A 20,666-nucleotide genomic window follows, 5' to 3' on the forward strand; every position below is an offset into this window, starting at 1 on the left:
TGAAGAAGTGAGGCCTCCAACAGCACCTGCATACATTTCTGCTACAGTAGGTATGCAGTGTAATCAGCCTAGGGAATTAAGGTCACTGTGTCTAAGATCTAATTTTGAGAAGAAAAAAAAGATTCAATATTAAAGTAATTGTATTGTTTTCTTTTGATCGACTTTTAAAGATTTTAGACTCTATTGCGAACTGACGAAGGGAAAGTGTACATGAAACATACAGAGGGGTAGCTTTCTGCCCTGGTTGTGTTTGCATGCACATGTGGGCAACAACAAGTCTTGTGGCTCCCCCCCCCCCCCCCCCCCCCCCCCCCCCCCCTGTCATTTTCCACTGCGGTGAACACTTTGTGTATCAGCGAAAGCCACAGGAAGACTGGCCTTCAGCTCTCGGCAATAAAACCACAAGCAAACTTGTGCTGTAATACTTTCTTTAAAAATGTGAAGATGAATCAGACAGCATCTCAATCTCTTCTCAAACTGTCCCCCTCTTTGCCGACGACACTGACCAATTTCCTCACACTTGTTTTGTTCTTTCACCCTCACACATCAGCATCCTGCTTGCAGAAAAAGTGCCTTGAGCAGCCTCATACTTGTCGGGCCAGATGACGCCTACAAATGTACGTCCCAGCTCAACACAACTTACACTGTTGGGGCCCTCAAATGACCGTGTACCATTCATCTCTTGGCATGTGTGCTTCTCCCCTTCCATTTGGTGATTCCCAAACAGCTCAGTGAGTCTTTCTCAACAGAAACAGTCTGGAAGAAGGCGATACTGAATCGACAACAGCTGTTACCACAGTTGTTTATGGGCCTTGTTATCCGTTTGTTGCATCATCAGCTGAGAATTAAATCTCTTTGCTTTTTGTCCCCGGCTGGATCTCGATCTCAGTCTCTGAGTCTCAGACTTCTCCAGTTCCCCCACCATGATAATCCGGTTCACACGTGTCAGCAGCACACAGGCCCGCTGCATCTCCTTCATGTAAAGTTCCATCGAGTCCGCTTCATTCGACAATGGGGTTGAAAGTGACAAATATAAAATGGCATCCAATGTCTCCGCTGTCTTTCTCAAACATGTGCACGTGGGTTTGTGTGACTCTGGGCTGTATTTTTGTTTATTTCACATAAACAGACACACAGTAATTACCAGTGCGACGTCTTTAAAGGTTCAAGGTAAGAATGTTGTTTAGTGTCATTTCGCTACTAACACAAAGAAAACGTGTGTATCTTGTCAAAATAAGAGAAATACGGTGAATCATTTTGCCATCATCGTGTGTGAAGGCAGTGGTGAAGCGCATGTTTTAACTTACTGGGGTTCACAGAATGTTGAGCTGACAAATCTGCTACCTTTGAATCCATGCCTTAATAAACTGGGCTGCTCCAACTGCAAATCAAAGATTATAATAGATGTCTTTATGGAATAGCATTGTTGTAGTAGTAGTAGTAGTAGTAGTAGTAGTAGTAGTAGTAGAAGTAGCGTAGAACAACCCCCCCATGACAATGTAAGGGCGGCAATATTGATCATTGTTCAATAGAATCTTATTGAATCATCTTTCTTGTAGAAGAGCTGGTGAAACAAAGCTGACTGTGGTCCTGAGCGCTGTGACTGTTCTCACTTAGGTCATCATTTGCCTTGTTGTCAGGATGATGCAACTCCAGACAGGTGCTGTCTGAGGACTATCCTCTTGTTAGTATCAGGGTTCAAAAACGTCCTGCTTATCAATCAAATTGTATTAACAGCAACTTAAGTGCCGGACTAATTGTTTCTGTCACTGCTGATGAAGCTTTACGTCTTTCTATATCGTACAAGCTTTGACTTCAACTCACAATTGGTCAATCATTGTATTGTTTTTGTTAAGCTCATGCGCAAATTCTCTGACTCTTATTTGCAGAATCTGGACTCTGAAAGACTTGAGTTTCCATCCAAAACTAGTAGATGAAAGGACAAGTTATACAACTCAAAGTTCTATGTTGCAAATACAACGGGAATTTCATCTTGTGGCCATCGACAATGATATGAATCAATTTGAAGAAGGTTTCCTTGTCTTTATGACCCTGGTGTAATTGATGGGCTGTAACATGCAATCATCACCTATATCACCATAATGCACCTAGTTCATCCATCCACGGCCAAATAAGCAGGGTACCTTCAACTATGGCATGGTCGCTGTAGCATCGCAAGCACCATCCGCAAATGTTTCTTGGGAATATCAGCATCCAAACACAGCATTCACAGAGCGCAGCATCCATTACTAAAGCATGACAGGTGGCCTCTACAGGATCCTCGCCAAATCCCAGCCACAATGTGTGGCAGCTACTTTCAGGGTCTCAAGTGGACTGTGCTTCCAATTCATCATCTGGCTTTACAGCACATACTGTACAGTATTCTCTTCAGTGGGAAATAACAGCATCCATCTAAATATTACCAGGCATTAACATGTTAACTTGTGATTTCCTCAAAGAGTGTCAAGATGCTCCGAAGCTTTACGTTTGACACATCTCAGCTTTTTGATGAGGTTGTGTGAATCCTTGATATATCATTATATTTGATGTACTTTGGTGTGAAGATGTATGATGTCATGAGATTTTGGGAAAGATAACTTGTCTCATATTCACGAGGCTGAGCGTTCGCGTCAACACTATTTTCCTGAAAGCATTAATGTGGTCAGTTTGATCAGGAAACTAAAAGACATGCCCCGCCTCTTCACGTTGAAAGCAGCCTTACTGGAGAACAGTTCAGTTACAGATGTTGCAGAGCTTCAGTCACCCGCACCATGAAGAACTTTACCTTGATAACACCTTTAAGTCTCTGCAGCCTCTGTGAGTACAACTGCATTCATAATGTCGGTAACTTTAATTAAACCACCGGAATTGAGACAATTTGCTGATTTAAAAGTGTATTTAAAGGAAATGTTCATGTTCCTTGTGTTTAATTGAGAGTAAATCTCTTGTTGTCTCTTTCTGTTTCAGGTTCTGAGTGTCAGACTGTGGAGGTCCAGGCTGGTGGAGAAGTCACACTGCTGTGCTCCAACTTTTCAACTTCTCTTACTCAGATATTCTGGTTCAGAGTGGTCAAGGGATCCCAGCGCCGCTCCATCTCCTTCATGTACGAGCCTCTTGAGACGGCTACATTCTTTGTAGGATTTACAAATGGAAAATTTGAAATGAGATCCAACATCTCTACTGTTTCCCTTAAAATCAAACAAGTGAATTCATCCGACTCTGGACTGTATTTCTGTGGATATGAAGTCAGCAAAAACCCGGTTATTGTGGATGCAACATATTTAGAGGTTCAAGGTAAGATTGTTGTTATGTTTGGTCTGTTTTTGATTGAAGTGGCATTTTAAAGGGAACCTATCAACTTCACATTTCGTTTTGGTGAAATTCATAGTATTGACAGTAGTAACTGATAGTTTACATTTTCTTTTTTAAATCCGCCGTGTATTTTTGTCCATTAATATGAATCAGATCACTGACAGGTTAGATGTTCAGAGTCTTGTTAAATGTAGTTCTGATGTAAATGTGCCACGTTAGAGACTGATCTCTTCATTCCATTAGAAGGCAGTGGAGAGCCACACGATGACAGCAAGTGTAAAAGTAAATCATTGTGCAAACTATCAAATGTTTAAAGGTGAAACTCTTCAACTAAATTCAGTTTGACCCATTTTGATTGTAACCAGGCCTCAAGTCTTTAATAACTCACTGAATGATCTCTCTTGTTGAAGCGAATAAACTGGTGAGTGTGACTCTGGCCGGTCTGACTGTTCTCCTTGTTACGGTCATCATCGGTCTGGCTGTTAAAGTGAAGAAGCTTCAGAAAGGTATAATTGTTCTTCACTTGATTGCATTTTCACATCCTTTTTTCCCCACAACTTCCTATTTACCAAAATGCATCAACAGCAATCATTATGAATTGACCACAACAGATTGTTTCTGTCGTGCAGCTCGTGTTGAAGAACAGAATCCACGACGGACAGAGTTTTTTGTCTGTCAGTCGGTGCCACAGTCACTTCAAATCACTCGTCAGATCACGACTCTGTCTTTATCTCTTATTCACAGAACCAGGGCTCAGAGGAGCTGAACTACGCAGCAGTGACTTTTCATCCGAAAACTAAACGACCCCACCGGCCTGCATCAGAGAATGAAGAGGCGACAAATACAATCTATTCAGCCACCAGATAGACTCAGGAGGCACCTGCAACTGATGTTTTATTATCACACCATCACCATGGTGTCAAAGTTACTAAGAACGTAGAAGACGTTGACTTTGTGTCAGAGATTCTTGTAACAATATTCTCATTCATACTGATTATTCATGCTCATACACTTCTTTATTTGTTCCTAGCGTCTAGATTCTCTTACGGTCAATATTGAGATTTTGGGCACTTTTGCTTCCATTACATGTTTTCTTTCAGACTGGTGGAAAGAAAACATCCAAAATACACATTTAGGTTTTTATTTTACTACTTTATGAGTCTGTAGATTTCTCCTAAATAATCCATCATTTGAATGTTTACACATACATTTTAAGAAACCTTGTAATACAAGAAATAATTGTCTTAATGTAAAAGATCAACTGGTAAAGTTTGATGGTGATATCTATTTCTAAATACATATAAAGGCTGTTTTCATAAAATGAGTTTTTTTTCTTATACTGAGCAATAAATCTCTATAAATACTCCAAACTCTGCACTTTCATTCCGATCTATATTCTCCAGGTTTTTACAGAGGGGTTTGTTCATGTATAATTCTGATTTATAGAACATTTTATTCCTACAAATATTTTTTTCATGGCTGTTGACTGTATTTTCTGATTCATGAAGTGATGAAGAGATATCCAAAATGTGTTCTGTAAAATCCTTTGACTCCAATATGTCAACAAAATGAAACTAGAACGTGGAACCTGTCTTCATCGAACCTTCATATTTCAGTTCTGGAAGTGTCTGCAAACTAGCACATATTTTGCAAGATAATACATCATTTGCATATGTTAATATAGATTTTCAGAAAACTTGATTGTCTCAGTGAAAGTTATAAACTGAAGTTTCATGGTGGTATATAACTGTTCACCCTTTTCTCCTGGGGCGTCTGCCCTCACATGTTTGTCAGAAGGTGATACAATCACGACAGCACTTGACTGGAGGTCTGCAGCAGTGGAGTGCCGGGGAGCACAGTGTGGTCTGAGCTCAGCTGATAGTGTTCATGCATGCAGTATAGAGGTCACGCGTTAGTATTGATGCCCTGCTTGTTTTTTTTCATTGTGATAAACGGTGCCGTCAGTGAATTACATTTAAAGTTTGAACCGCAGTTACACCGGTGTTATGTTGAAGTCTGTACCCTTGTAGAATAGTGCCCCCCTCATGGTGACGGTTAAGGGATGAATCAGGTTTATGTCGGGGGAAACACTTAACAGGGAAACGGTATTCAACACAACACTGGCCTTCATCATAACCTAACAAAATGAAGACCCGTTGATCTTTGGAGTGACATCCATTCAAATAGATTCTTCGATGATGGGATAGTTTTAACACGCACTAACTCAATAAATGGACGTGTTTTTCTGGACTAGACATACCGTAACCAAGCAACTTTACATCAGCTCTCTATAAACATGTAATCCAGCTTGTGGGGTGATAGTCTCATGTGGTAAATTACTAAAGCCACACATCAATGCTCTTATCGGGCTGAATAAACTGCTGTGATCATGTTCACTGTGGCTGCAGATTAGGAAGAATGAAAGTAAAACATGTTACGGTGTCGACAAAAACAAAAAGTATTTTCCATTAAGAGCACTCGAACTCAAACTCATATGTGAACTGATCCTAAGCTGAGGGACTTCTCCATGTGCTTCTGTTTCAGGGTAAGTGTTAGAAGTAAGAATACTACAGGCCTGGGCTAGGACTGCGATAACCGAATTTTGCAGTGTTTTACAATTAAATCAACCAGTGTCATCTACCCTCCAGATCAACTGTGACCCTGCTTTCAAGTTGATATATTTATACTGAACATTGTGAATGTACCCTCATGCAAAAGGTTTGCGGTCCAAATATGAAACTGTGGGTGGAACAAGTCTTTTCTAAAAGGAAATCACAAACAATGCATTAAAGCAGTAATAAGAAGCTAATCAGGAGAACACTATAGTATTACTGGCAGTACATTAGTGGACAGACACTGTGTTAGTGATTGAAATATTTTATTCATACAGGTCAACTTCCAAAACAGCAACTCAATGCAAAGTACTGTCAATTTGTCATCCATTGAAGTTCTTTGTGTAAAATCAGTTTATGTAATTTCATGTTTTACAACAGTTCATAAATGTATGTCTGCAAGACAGAGTGTAGAATGTTCTTTTTTGTCATATGTATATGTGCTATAAAGAGATAGCTGTGTGTCGACTGTTAATAATCTAGAAAGGTAAATGTGAGCTGTCTGTAGTACTTCCTGCTTCAGTGGTCCTTGAGGCCCTCGACTTACCTGTTCACTCTGAAGGTCTCCAGCAGCCTTTGATGTCATCTCACCCCCGAGTCAAGATAAACTAGTCCCAGTTACACAACCTCACCTGGTGCAGAATGGCAGGACTGTGTTGCGCCCTTCTTCACTTAAGCCCTAATGTGAGCCAGTCTCAATTTTGGCACTAAAAGGGGAAAAGTTAAAAGGTGCACTGGGGAAGGAGGAAAGCTGGAGCATTCCAGACGAGACCAGGGGAGATGTTTTTTTAGATCAGCGCAACGATTTGATCTAGTTTGTTGTACGAGATATCACAAATAAACGTGGAATGATTTAATATAGACGATCCTTTCGAAGAGGTTAGATTGTTCGAATCAATTCAAGCGGTTACACTGATGAGGGTTTTTTAGCGCTGGGCATGAGTTTGGGCACATCCGAGAACAACATTACTGCACAAATCCGTTTATTAAAAACAAGTTCGACAATGGACAGGTACATGTGAACGCTTTGCGGTAACCGTCCTATTAACGGCTACTTTCTACATTTGTCAAACCCATACGTCTTAGCAGTTTGAATTTTCACAGCAACGCCACATGGCGGTTTTGTTTTCGATGGGAAAGCGTAACAATGGAACCAACGTGCAGATTAGATTTAATACCATGATTTAGTTCAACTAAATCTAGTCACAAGTATCGCCTAGACTGCTGCTGAAGTGGTCAGCTTTCTACGGTCACACACAACATCAGTACACTAATTTTTTTTTTTTTACGTAAATGTACAAAATAAAAAAAACGCCTAATTCAGAAGTCAAGCATTAAAAAAATACTACAGCACAATGACAAACTAAAACAATCAGGGGGGGGGGGGGGGAAACGAGTAAAAACTGTCCCAAATGAATAAAAAACAAAAAAACAGACGTGGGCGTCGGTAATTCGGTTCCTCCTGTGAGCATCGCAGTGGAACGCAACGCGCTCAGCCACAGACAGGGAGAGGATAGTGTCACGTGCATCAGGAGGCGGCGAGCGGCGACGCAGTTGACGACGATCCTGAAAAAAGAGCAAATGACACAAATGAACTGTCTGCAACTGTTGATGCAAAGCACGTTGTTCCATCTCAACTATCTGCTTGTGGAGTTCTGCATCGAGTCCCGTTCAGCCAGAGATCCCAGGTCGAAAGCTTGTATTTTGTCGGATTACGCCACACATTTAGAAGTAATATTATTTCCTTAAGTTTAGCTGAACTCCAGGTGAGTGCACAGACGTGCATTGCCAACGCATTTACAATTGTTGAATAGCACTTCGTACGCATGCTTTTTCAAACCTTGTTTTTCCCCCACAACAGCTGGAGCGTGCAGGACAAGTGACAAGCTGCCTCTGCCTTTACAGGGACGAATGGCAGTTTCGGAGAAGATATGAACACCAGTCTACCTCAGACCTATTCTCACCTTCACGTGCCTGGGCCTCGCTTAATAAGCGTAGCGTGCAGGTGGTGGCGGAGGCAGCCGTTCTGCGTAGGGGTCCCTGGCGCGTGGAACTCCGTATCCCGGGACCCGGGAAACCGGAGAGAGTCGAGAGCGCTCGTAGGAGTAGCCATTATTAGCGGGCGGCATTGGCGCGCTGGGCACCCTCCTTAGGGGACTGCGATCACGGGCGTAGTACGAGGACGGGGGTGGTGGGAGGGGACGACGCTCATACGGGTCAAGCGACGAGGGCATAAGACGGTCTCGGACGACGGCTGAGGGGGGAGGGGGAGGAGGGGCGCCAGCACGTTGGTCCTCGTAGGCGGCCATGCCATACGGACGGGCTCTGTACTTCTCATAGTAATCTACCACGTTGTATCGCTCCCTCTCACCCTCGTAGGGACGTTCGGGATAAACTGCTCGTCTAGGGGGAGGGGGTGGCAGAGGAGGGGCGGGGTAACCTGGGGGCATATGGCTGAGGCGGCCTCTCATGTAGCTGGGCGGGGGAGGCTCATGCCTCTCTCCCGGGTAGCGAGGGGGCCAATAGCCACCCCTGTCTGGGGGAGGAGGGGGGTAGTCATCACGCTCATCGTGTCTGGGACGGCTCTTAGAAATCTGGACATGGATGCGTTTGCCTAAATACAAAAAAAAAAAACAGATAAAAGAAAAAAAAACATTGGTTTAATAAGTTAAAAGGACTACAACGTTACTTATTTTACTTCATGACAGTTTTCTTACCTTGAAATTCAGTATTGTCCAGGCCCTTGATGGCATCCATGGCCTCGTCAGAGTTGGACATGTGTACAAAAGCAAAATTCTTGACTACAGCAGACTCTGTGACTGAGCCGTACTCTTCAAAGAGAGCACGGAGCTCGTCGTCAGCGCCCTTTTCTACGTTAGCTACGTGCAGTTTGACGGAGCCCTGGTTCTTCCCGTGGCTGGCCTCCACGTTGATCGGTGTGCCGTGAAGCTTGTAGAGGTGCAAAGTCTTAATGGCTTTGGTGGCGGCCTTGCGGTCATCCATGTGGATGAAGGCGTAGTTCTTGATGATGGCACATTCTGTGACTGTGCCATGCTCGGTAAAGAGTGCCTTGATTTCCTCCTGGTCTGCCTCTCGGGGCAGGTTTCCCACAAAGATCTTCACCATTGTTGAAGATCTGTTTGAGAGCAAATGAGAGAAAATTGAATATGTAGGGATGGGAAGAGTAAAATCATTTTTGCACCCACAGTGTTTGAACATTCAGCGTTGTGGTATAAAGTGAAATAACAGCTAACTGTATACCTAAATCCTTCTCTCTGATACTAGAGTCCCGTCTGTGAAATAAACGGGCCTGTTCATTGCAAAATGGCGGACGTCAGTTTAACTAACGCTGCCGCTCAATTTACGGATTTTAACACAAGTTATCAAACGTTAATTTATTTTTATATTGAAACGTTTCGATTGTTATTATCGCTATAATCCTGCGGTGTGGAATTCCCAGACCTCGGTTATGCTAATTCTCGTGCTAGCTGTTAGCGTGGCTCCACTGCCAAGCTATCACACAAAGCACCGCCGTCCATACTAACGTATAGCGGTGAGCTGAATAACATATTCACAGGTGAGTATATGTTACGGTTTTTTTATTGCAGCGAATTGTATATATCAACACAGGTGTGTACATTTAAGTTTACCTTTATATCGGGCGGCCTCGACAAATAATTCAAAACCGCTTTCGAGAGTTTTCCTTACACCGATTCGACTTCCGCTTAGCTTTTCTCCTCTGTGCGACATCCTACCCTACTACTATAATCAAAGACCCGCCCTACTCTGCCTCTGATTGGATAGAACGCGTTGCCTTCCTCGGTTAGATTGGTTAGGTTCAGGGTAAATACATCAGGGTAAGTCAATCGCGAGGCAGAGTGGGGCGGGAGATTCCTTCTTCTTCGTCTGTTTTGTCGAATTTATGTGGAACACAACCAACCCATAACAACACCGCCACCCACTGTCGTTTAATGGACATTGCCAATACAAGTTGTACTACCGTATCAGCCTTATTACGATATAGATAACATGCTATGGATTTTAGACACAAATTTGAGACGCAAAAACAAACTGAAGGCTCCTTAAATATGACTGAACAAAGAGCGATTCAAACAAATGGCATTCTTTTTTTTTACCAAAAAATGCTGTTTAGCATTCATTCTGTCTCGCACTTTTTACTACTTTATTAGCTTACCTGGAACTAAAGGAATGGAAGTTAGAAATACCTTCTGGTAAACAATCGCCCTGTGTTTATATGTAACACTAGTTTTATTTATTTATTTAAATCTTTAAACCTGTATAGTCAGTTATGTATGTTTTTCTTTTGTATGTTGTTCCTTACTGTTATGGCGTCATCTATTTTGTTTTCATTCTAATTACTTCTATTGTTTCTGTTTTTACCATGTAAAGTACCTTTTAAAGCGCTATACAAATAAAATGTAGTATTATTATTTGTACATTCCGGTGTGGTTGGTAATGTTGCAATGTTTTTTTCTGAAGATGTGGAAAGAAAAAGGTCGACCGTGTATATAAACTGAAACTGCAGCTCCCTTTCTCTTTCATGTTGCATCATTCGGGGAATTTTCTGTATCGTAATGCTACGTTCAAGTGCTGATCTTAAAATCGTATTTAGAGAACAGCTGTGTTTTTGATTAGTGCACTCAAAAAATGAGCATTGTAATTATATTACTGCATATTAGCTCACTCTTTCAGTCCGAACAGCCGGAACGTCAAATTTATTCACTTCAAATGATACAAAACAGATAAATCAGCAAATTCCCTTTCAAAAGTTTGAAAGGGTTAATTGTTGCCGTTTAGCCTAATAAAAGACGATTAATTTATAGTCAAATGAATCGTTAATTGTCTGTTCATCAGTTAACTGATTGATTCATACACTTAAGTGTATGAATCTTTTCACAACTGCTTTTCCTCATACACAATTTTCAACAATGATTTTTTTTCCCCCAGATTTGCACATGAAGGCAGCATCGTCCTGGGTCTTGTGAGAGTGATGCAACTCAGAAGAGGAAGACAGCAGCTTGAAAACAAAGAGCAGTTGGAGGACGTCTCTCTGCAGCAGCACCGTTAGTCTCCTCTGAGTGACTCGCTGTGCGTTATCTAGCTCCTCTGTGGACGGAGTCAAAGCGTCTTCTACATTAAAGTAGAACCTCAACATTCAGGTAACACACAAGTAATGTTTCTTTACTTTAGTTTGGACTGGTAAATACATCATCTCACTGGATTCCTAATATGTTCTTCTTTTGTCCCAGCAGCCTTTCATCACAGAAGGTCAATAGGTCAATCTGGTCCTGATTCACTTCAGGAGCTTTTTCTTCCATGATGAATGTGTCCCAGACGATGGAGACAGAGGAAGACCTGCTGACGTGCCTCCACATCAAGCTTCACCACCCTCAGCAGAGCTGTAAGGGCCTTTACGGGCTGCTTCCTCTGGGGACCAGGAGCAGACACTCGGCGGATGACCCCCTCAGGCTGGGACGTGACGCCCAGGCCTGCACCTTCGCCCTGGTCGACGTCCGGGTGTCCCGCAAACAGCTGGCTCTCCACGCCTACCGCACGCCGCAGAGCCCAGACTTGCTGTTCACCATCCAGAACCTGAGCCAGAGGGGGCGGCTGTCGGTGAACAGCTCCGAGTTGGGCTACCTGGAGAGGACGGATCTCCCGGACAAGGCCCTGGTCCGCTTCGGGGAGTATGAGATGCTGATCATCCGTGAGTCCGGCGAAGCCAAGGGGAGCTTCGAGGTGGACTTTGAGGTGCTGGCAGTGCCTCCGTCCAGGGAGACGTGCACAGGCGAGCCCAGTATGACACCCGTCGTGGAGACAGGCTCACGTGTGATGAACAGTTTCCCAGGAGGACTCAGTCTGCCTGGCCCCCTTGAGAGTGATGAGACGTGTTATTCGTGATGTTGTGACTTTTTACTTTGTCATTGGCTTGCATCTGAAGTGATACTGTGGTTACTGTGTGGTTGTTCCATGAGAGGATGAATCCCTCTTTGTAAATGTGTCTATAGATCAAGAAGCTGTGATCTTGATATGTCGGCTACTTTTAAAGAGCAAATGCTGTAACTTCTTGAAGCTGTTCCATTTCTACATTTTCAACTTGAGCACATTAAATTGTCTTTTTGTTAAAAGCTGTTCATCAGCCACAGATTTGGTAATCTGGCATCTGACTTTTCGGAAACAGGTTTGTTCAGATTTGTTTGAGGTGAAAGTTCTCAACCAAAACGCACCTCTCTTTGCATCAAACTCTTGGAAACTTGTGCACGTTCGGTCTCACTCAGCGGTGGAAGATGCATCGAGTATTCCTTTAAGTAAAACCTCGCATGAAACAATAACACATAACCAGTTGAAATATATAATGTAGGATTACGAGGTAGATTATTACTGGCACATTCATTTGAAAGCAGTATTGTAATATTCGTTTTGGTCGTATGTAACGATAGCTTTCAAATAAATGTCGTGGAGTTAAGTTAAAAGTAAAACGTAGTGGAATTAAGTATAACGTTGCTTGACTAAAGTACGAGTACCACAACAGTGTACTTAAGTACAATACTTCAGTACTTGGTTACTCTCCACGGACTTATTTCAGAGCAGGCTGCACAGACATGTTAATCAGTTTCAGCGTGACATGATGTAGAGATGGGAGTCAGTCTCGGGAAAACCTGTTTGCAATTTTTTTGTAATCGCCTTCGAACAAAGTCCAGTCTCACTGAACAATCTTTAATCTTCTTTTATAGAATTTACAAGCAGGGCAGCAACAGGAGATCTTTATCTCCTCCTGGAAGCAGACGAGCGTGGTTATTGTAGATGGTAACAGCAGCAGGCTTCAGGAAGGACAAGAGTCATACCAGGTATCACGGTGGAGGGTGTTGATGCAGGCAGCGGTCGGACCGGTCCAGGAAGCCCTACAAGCGCTTCATAAAAGGACCTCTGGTCAACACTGTGACGACACTCCAAACAGGACTTCCCGAAACTCAAGTCCAGCAAGAAGGCGCTTAAAAGAAGAAGCCTCATTTGAACTCAAATAATTTCAGTCAGCAAACAAAACGCCCCTCCCCTAAAAAAGGAACAGAGAAAATGAGAAAACTGGGAGGACTTTCTTCCAGTTTCCCTTTGAGAAATTTACAGATTCATTCGTCTTGTTTTAACTTCAGTATCTATCCACCCATAGCGGCTTACTTGTCCAGGATGGAAGATATCCATTGTTATCTGGGAATGATAATTATATGATAAATCACTTTACATTGTGATAAACTGTCAGTACATTATCCATTTTACATTGTTTACATTGGTTAAAGCAAGATGGTTTGAATAAAACGAGTCAACTTTGAGAAAACAAAACATGTTTATTTACTCAGGTTCATCATGTTTGAACTTTTCATACTGAATACCACAAGGGATAAAATGCATCTATATTATAAATAAAATGACAATGTATTAAAAAAAACTTATCAAAAATAAAGTGCTACAAACATTTGTATGCAATTGTCTTTATACAGTAACTTAAAATAAATTATGTTTTAGGATCATAAATAGTTTATGGACATAAATATAAAGATAATAGCAAAACAACTTTTTTGTAAATAGGTCATTAAACTAATATGGTTGAGCCATATCTCAATTTCATCAGTTTGGTAGAACGTCAGTTTGAGGTATCTCAAGTCAATAAGAATCAACACAAGATGTGACCTGTAGGACTGATCTGAATTCACGCCTCGGCATCAACTGCAGACAAAAAAAAGATGACAGTGCAGGTTTTCAGAGGACTGAACATTCCCTCCAGATCCCCAACCGCAGGACAAAACACACTTCCTGTAAATTCCTAATATGTTCTTCTTTTGTCCCAGCAGCCTTTCATCACAGAAGGTCAATAGGTCAATCTGGTCCTGATTCACTTCAGGAGCTTTTTCTTCCATGATGAATGTGTCCCAGACGATGGAGACAGAGGAGGACCTGCTGACGTGCCTCCACATCAAGCTTCACCACCCTCAGCAGAGCTGTAAGGGCCTTTACGGGCTGCTTCCTCTGGGGACCAGGAGCAGACACTCGGCGGATGACCCCCTCAGGCTGGGACGTGACGCCCAGGCCTGCACCTTCGCCCTGGTCGACGTCCGGGTGTCCCGCAAACAGCTGGCTCTCCACGCCTGCCGCACGCCGCAGAGCCCAGACATGCTGTTCACCATCCAGAACCTGAGCCAGAGGGGCTGTCGGTGAACAGCTCCGAGTTGGGCTACCTGGAGAGGACGGATCTCCCGGACAAGGCCCTGGTCCGCTTCGGGGAGTATGAGATGCTGATCATCCGTGAGTCCGGCGAAGCCAAGGGGAGCTTCGAGGTGGACTTTGAGGTGCTGGCAGTGCCTCCGTCCAGGGAGACGTGCACAGGCGAGCCCAGTATGACACCCGTCGTGGAGACAGGCTCACGTGTGATGAACAGTTTCCCAAGAGAACTCAGTCTGCCTGGCCCCCTTGAGAGTGATGAGACGTGTTATTCGTGATGTTGTGACTTTTTACTTTGTCATTGGCTTGCATCTGAAGTGATACTGTGGTTACTGTGTGGTTGTTCCATGAGAGGATGAATCCCTCTTTGTAAATGTGTCTATAGATCAAGAAGCTGTGATCTTGATATGTCGGCTACTTTTAAAGAGCAAATGCTGTAACTTCTTGAAGCTGTTCCATTTCTACATTTTCAACTTGAGCACATTAAATTGTCTTTTTGTTAAAAGATGTTCATCAGCCACAGATTTGGTAATCTGGCATCTGACTTTTCGGAAACAGGTTTGTTCAGATTTGTTTGAGGTGAAAGTTCTCAACCAAAACGCACCTCTCTTTGCATCAAACTCTTGGAAACTTGTGCACGTTCGGTTTCACTCAGCGGTGGACGATGCATCGAGTATTCCTTTAAGTAAAACCTCCCATGAAACAATAACACATAACCAGTTGAAATATATAATGTAGGATTACGAGGTAGATTATTACTGGCACATTCATTTGAAAGCAGTATTGTAATATTCGTTTTGGTCGTATGTAACGATAGCTTTCAAATAAATGTCGTGGAGTTAAGTTAAAAGTAAAACGTAGTGGAATTAAGTATAGCGTTGCTTGACTAAAGTACGAGTACCACAACAGTGTACTTAAGTACAATACTTCAGTACTTGGTTACTCTCCACGGACTTATTTCAGAGCAGGCTGCACAGACATGTTAATCAGTTTCAGCGTGACATGATGTAGAGATGGTAGTCAGTCTCGGGAAAACATGTTTGCTATTTTTTTGTAATCGTCTTCGAACAAAGTCCAGTCTCACTGAACAATCTTTAATCTTCTTTTATAGAATTTACAAGCAGGGCAGCAACAGATCTTTATCTCCTCCTGGAAGCAGACGAGCGTAGTTATTGTAGATGGTAACAGCAGCAGGCTTCAGGAAGGACAAGAGTCATACCAGGTATCACGGTGGAGGGTGTTGATGCAGGCAGCGGTCGGACCGGTCCAGGAAGCCCTACAAGCGCTTCATAAAAGGACCTCTGGTCAACACTGTGACGACACTCCAAACAGGACTTCCCGAAACGCGAGTCCAGCAAGAAGGTGCTTAAAAGAAGAAGCCTCATTTGAACTCAAATAATTTCAGTCAGCAAACAAAACGCCCCTCCCCTAAAAAAGGAACAGAGAAAATGAGAAAACTGGGAGGACTTTCTTTCAGTTTCCCTTTGAGAAATTTACAGATTCATTCGTCTTGTTTTAACTTCAGTATCTATCCACCCATAGCGGCTTACTTGTCCAGGATGGAAGATATCCATTGTTATCTGGGAATGATAATTATATGATAAATCACTTTACATTGTGATAAACTGTCAGTACATCATCCATTTTACATTGTTTACATTGGTTAAAGCAAGATGGTTTGAATAAAACGAGTCAACTTTGAGAAAACAAAACATGTTTATTTACTCAGGTTCATCATGTTTGAACTTTTCATACTGAATACCACAAGGGATAAAATGCATCTATATTAAAAATAAAATGACAATGTATTAAAAAAAACTTATCAAAAATAAAGTGCTACAAACATTTGTATGCAATTGTCTTTATACAGTAACTAAAATAAATTATGTTTTAGGATCATAAATAGTTTATGGACATAAATATAAAGATAATAGCAAAACAACTTTTTTGTAAATAGGTCATTAAACTAATATGGTTGAGCCATATCTCAATTTCATCAGTTTGGTAGAACGTCAGTTTGAGGTATCTCAAGTCAATAAGAATCAACACAAGATGTGACCTGTAGGACTGATCTGAATTCACGCCTCGGCATCAACTGCAGACAAAAAAAAGATGACAGTGCAGGTTTTCAGAGGACTGAACATTCCCTCCAGATCTCCAACCGCAGGACAAAACACACTTCCTGTAAACAAAAACAGAAGACACCTTCACTTCCAGCTCACAGAAGTGACAGGTCTGTTGTGGACTTCATAGTGAAGTTGTACTGCTTTACCTTTAACTACCGGGACGTCTGGTCCCATCTCGTAAGGTTCAGAGAAGATGGTTACAGCAGGCGGAGCAGAGACCTGGAGACAGAGATCCCACTCAACACATCTTTCATCATTACTTCATACCCAGGATCACGTAACAATGGAAAAATAAAAATACATTTTACACTTTTTTGTTGCTCAAATATATTTTAAAAAGTCAATGTTTCTTGATATTGAAAACAAAAGTTAAGTTTTATGGGAACACTGCAGTATGACTGCAAAAACACAAGAGGGAGCCATTAGACATGCATCTCATTAATAAGTGTTGCAGTACCAGTTTAAAGGGGGCCTACCTCCATTCCACTGGATGCTGCACACCTTCCGAGGGGGACTTACCATGAGCGAGCCTCTCCTGCATTGAGTGGGCCTCTCCTGCATTGAGTCTAACAACCTACAAAGAGCAAAAATACTAAGAACACCAACACTGCATGCCAATTGTGGTATAAATATATAGCTGAGGCTAAAGACAATAAATGAAAGTGGAACTGATATGTAGTGTGAACTCAATGACAGAGAAAATGAAAGATGCAAATCAAGACCAGAGAGCAATTGTCGCAAGACGACAGAAAGTTCAGGCGTCGCAAAGCTCGGGTGATTTTTGTTCTACTTCTAGGAGAACCGCTGATCGGCTTGACACACGGTAGGCAGCGGTTGCTGAGGACAGAGGCAGCCGGGGACGATGCGCGGCAGCAGGCGGACGCGGTGTGGAAACAGCATTTTCACTGGAACGGAACAGGGCTCACGAAGCATCACCCACCATGTGTCAAGAGGAGAACTCTGAGGTGCGGTAGAGTTTAACGGCTGGGTATATCTGGTCTGGTGAATGGCGGCTGCCTGCCGAGTCAGACTAAAAAGGCCTAAACCCAACGAGGAAGAATTTGACAGTTAAAACTGAGTTTTTGGTTTGATTCGTTTATTAAAAAGCCTTCAAATGAATAGCAACTTGTAAAGTAAATAAAAATCATACATAAGGGTGCTATAGATTCTATTTCCGCAAGAAAAGAGAACACAAAGTTTAAAAAGAACAAAACCACACTGGAACGTTTGCCTCTACACTGAATTATTTAGAAAAGGATTTAGATTTGTGTGATCAACCTTGGTCTGAGCACAACAATTTTGTTCACAAAGACGATATATTTTCTAATTTAAATGACTTGTTATGAAATGATGACCGTTTACCAGAGGCCATGTCTATTTCGAAAGAGTGAAGAGCAGAGGGATTTTGGCCGTTAACAGTACTGCGTCTCACTGAAATACACTAAACACCTAAACCAGCATCCTATTCTGCAAAACACTTGGAAGGATTTGAACAATAAAACAAGCAAGACGAACAGAAGAATGAACAGCTCAGAAATATACGTTAACGGTAGACATGGAATCATGTTTTTAAAATATGGGGCTGTCTGCGATACAGTATCTTCCAGTAAGTCTCAGGCAAACGCAACGCAATCCGCCATAGACGAGGGGGATGTATAGCGCCACGTACATCAGCAGACGACGATCTTGTCATATTCTAAACCTGGAAAGAGAGCACACCACACATGTCAAGGAGCGGGTTTTAGTCAGGATTCGCGCAAGGCTGATCTTTGATGTTAAAGCAACAATATATTAGGATTCTATCAGCAATGTTAAGTCGTATGTTGATCTCTTGGCTGGACTAGCTCTGCAGGAATTAAGAGCTCTGGCTGATGGTGATGGGTTCAAACGTGATTCTATTTCAACTTCATTCAGCTCGATTAAATTTAGGTACATATTTAGATGCGATATCAGGCCTACTTTTTATTAATGCGATTCATTATGTCAGGAACCATCCACTCTCTGTTCTCACCTTGAATTACACTCTCGTGGGCTTAATAGCCTGCATATCGAGGTGGTGGTGGTGGCGGCGGCGGCGCCCCCTCTGAGTAGGGGTCCCTGGGTCGGGGAGTCCCGTACATCGGCGCAGCATACATCGGAGCCCTGGACAGCGGGGAGAGCCGGGACCGCTCGTAGGGGTACCCGTTACCAGCAGACATCGCGGGCGGAGGGGGGGCTCGCCTGATGGGGCTTCGGTCCCTGGTCATGTAGGAGGGCGGAGCCGGTGGGGGGCACTCGTATGGGTTATGGCCCCCCATTCCGAGGCGCTCCCTAACCAGGGCCGAGGGAGGAGGCGGAGGAGGGGGATTGACACCGGAGTGCCTGTCGTCGTAGCCCCCCACGCTGTAAGGGCGGGCTCTGTATTTCTCATAGTAATCGACCATCCCGTAGGCTTCTCGCTCGCCGTAGCCACGGTCGGGATACACCGCTCGTCTTGGGGGAGGGGGCGGCGGAGGAGCGTACGCGGACATGCGCTCTCTGTAGGGAGGCTCGGGCCTCTCCCCCGGGTAGCGAGGAGGATAATAGCCGCCTCTGCTTGGCGGAGGCGGATAGTCCTCCTCCTCATCGGGCCCACCTCTGGGTCTGCTTTTTGATACCTGAACGTGTATGCGCTTTCCTGAGAGAGAGAAAATCAATGTCCCTCAAGTCTAAAAAAGGCAGAATACGAACAGTATGGACACCCCAAAAAAAACTTCCAATCCTTTCATTCGTGGAGTAAAATATCAAATGTACGTACCTTGAAAGTCTGTGTTATCCAGGCCCTTTATGGCATCCATGGCCTCATCAGAATTGGCCATGTGTACGAAGGCAAAGTTCTTGATAATGGCGCACTCTTTGACTGTGCCGTACTCCTCAAACAGCTCCCGGAGCTCATCGTCGAAGCCCTTTTCTACGTTGGCTATGTGGAGCTTCACGGGGCCCTGGTTCTTCCCTCTGCTGGGCTCCACGTTGATGGGTCTGCCGTCCAGCTTATAGAGATGGAGCTCACGGATGGCTTTGGTGGCTGACTTTCGGTCGTCCATATGGACAAAAGCATAGTTTTTGAACTTGGCACTTTCTGTCACTGTGCCAAACGGTGTAAACAGAGCTTCGACGTCTTCCTTCCCAGTGTTCTGGGACAGGTTCCCAATGAAAATCTTGACCATGGTTGCTCCAGTGTACTTTTCTAAAAGAGGGATAAACAGCATGAGACAACACAGGCCACCATGTAGTAGGAGAACGTAAGCAGTGAGAGAGCGAATGGTGGATCCGTAACGTCATTATCAGGAAATAGACAGCTTGTAATCGAGACGACATGCGGGCTAAAACAATAAACTACATGTGTCCTTATAAAACGTTAACCGTTGTTATAGAAGCTGAACGACTTTACTCACAGCTAACTTATTCAAAAAGCTTAAGTTGAAGAAGTTTTCGTGTTTTCACTTCCTGGTCAGGGAGCTGCTAGACAGGCTCGGTTATTTTGAATGGTTTCTATTAGCATGCTAGCATTAGCTCAGTTAGCCATTTTGTCTCGTGTGAACGTAACCAAATACAATTCAGTTCAGCCATTGGTATTGTATGCAGTTACGGTTGAAAACATGTGAAACCACAGTGGTAATAAAAGATAAGAAGAGATAAAGGCGTATATACGAAACTACTCACATCTTGCTTGTGTTCAGCGCCACAACGAAGTCGAAACTCCCCAGGATGCGATTCAGTGGATTACCAGCTGGCGATAAACGCACACGTAGGGCTCTGATTGGTGGATTGACGTGTCGCTCAAAACCAACGGACTGTGATTGGATAAAGACACGAAGGGTCGTTTTATGCGGCAAAAGCGTTTCATCATGGCGGCTCGCTCGAAAAGTTTGCTTTCAACTTTTTCAAACTAACAGCTTAATTTGTGCAGAAGTCATTTATTGTCGTGCTTTCATTTTTCTTGTATACTTATTTTCTTTACGTTTTGTCACGTTACATAAATATCTACTGCACATAAGTGCGAGGACTGGACCATCATTTAGTTGTGCATTAATTTACACTGTATAATAAAAAGCGCATGGTTGAAAGAAACTAGTGAATGATTAGATTTATGTGTATATATTATAAGTGCTGGAATATCTTTTGTAACATGGCTTACAGGTCAGTGTGGTAAAGTGATTCTTCTCAGTCTTATCAATATCTCAACTTCTAGTGCGCGAATGGAACTTCATTGAAATGCAAAGGTGCATTAGTGCTGGGTGACACAGTCATCTTTCAAGTTAGGTTTCTGCAGCTTAATGCACTTTAGTGTATTTTGTGAATGAGGGCATTCAGTAGAGTATATTCCTGCTCTACTGGATTCTAATAGGATACAAATACAACT

The 20,666-nt window shown here is 43.0% G+C and overlaps 3 protein-coding genes across 3 annotated transcripts; 2 read left to right on the forward strand and 1 right to left on the reverse strand.

The window, feature by feature from the left end:
* The first annotated feature begins 2,751 nt into the window (after positions 1–2,751).
* LOC306796256 (uncharacterized protein) lies at positions 2,752–4,673 on the forward strand. The gene is made up of 4 exons (XM_079295101.1): positions 2,752–2,817; positions 2,968–3,294; positions 3,723–3,818; positions 4,057–4,673. Exons 1-4 carry the CDS (start codon positions 2,772–2,774, stop codon positions 4,110–4,112), a joined length of 525 nt encoding a protein of 174 aa, XP_079151227.1. The 5' UTR covers positions 2,752–2,771; the 3' UTR covers positions 4,113–4,673.
* Positions 4,674–6,890: 2,217 nt separating this feature from the next.
* rbm4.3 (RNA binding motif protein 4.3) lies at positions 6,891–20,044 on the reverse strand. The gene is made up of 11 exons (XM_079295908.1): positions 19,967–20,044; positions 19,062–19,490; positions 18,324–18,941; positions 17,108–17,190; positions 16,432–16,504; positions 13,904–14,086; positions 11,309–11,623; positions 10,901–11,051; positions 8,642–9,060; positions 7,889–8,538; positions 6,891–7,490 (listed from the first exon to the last, which is right to left on the reverse strand). The coding sequence occupies exons 2-10, from the start codon at positions 19,468–19,470 to the stop codon at positions 7,910–7,912; spliced, it is 2,880 nt and encodes a 959-aa protein (XP_079152034.1). The 5' UTR covers positions 19,471–19,490; positions 19,967–20,044; the 3' UTR covers positions 6,891–7,490; positions 7,889–7,909.
* Positions 10,986–11,953, forward strand: tifa (TRAF interacting protein with forkhead associated domain). Its single transcript, XM_079295436.1, has 2 exons — positions 10,986–11,104; positions 11,198–11,953. The coding sequence occupies exon 2, from the start codon at positions 11,262–11,264 to the stop codon at positions 11,844–11,846; it is 585 nt and encodes a 194-aa protein (XP_079151562.1). The 5' UTR covers positions 10,986–11,104; positions 11,198–11,261; the 3' UTR covers positions 11,847–11,953.
* Positions 20,045–20,666: the final 622 nt, after the last annotated feature.

The sequence above is a fragment of the Melanostigma gelatinosum genome (genome assembly GCF_949748355.1).
Source record: "Melanostigma gelatinosum genome assembly, chromosome: 23".
In the NCBI taxonomy this organism is placed as follows: Eukaryota; Metazoa; Chordata; class Actinopteri; order Perciformes; family Zoarcidae; genus Melanostigma; species Melanostigma gelatinosum.

Coding starts and splice junctions, on each gene's coding strand:
- LOC306796256 (XM_079295101.1), top strand. CDS start 2,772: ATGAAGAACTTTACCTTGATAACACCTTTAAGTCTCTGCAGCCTCT. Junction 3,295..3,722: donor AACATATTTAGAGGTTCAAG/GTAAGATTGTTG, acceptor CTCTTGTTGAAG/CGAATAAACTGGTGAGTGTG. Junction 3,819..4,056: donor AGTGAAGAAGCTTCAGAAAG/GTATAATTGTTC, acceptor TCTTATTCACAG/AACCAGGGCTCAGAGGAGCT.
- tifa (XM_079295436.1), top strand. CDS start 11,262: ATGATGAATGTGTCCCAGACGATGGAGACAGAGGAAGACCTGCTGACG.
- rbm4.3 (XM_079295908.1), bottom strand. CDS start 19,470: ATGGTCAAGATTTTCATTGGGAACCTGTCCCAGAACACTGGGAAGGAA. Junction 14,087..16,431: donor AGACGTCCCGGTAGTTAAAG/GTAAAGCAGTAC, acceptor GGCGTGCGGCAG/GCGTGGAGAGCCAGCTGTTT. Junction 8,539..8,641: donor GGACAATACTGAATTTCAAG/GTAAGAAAACTG, acceptor TTTTGTATTTAG/GCAAACGCATCCATGTCCAG.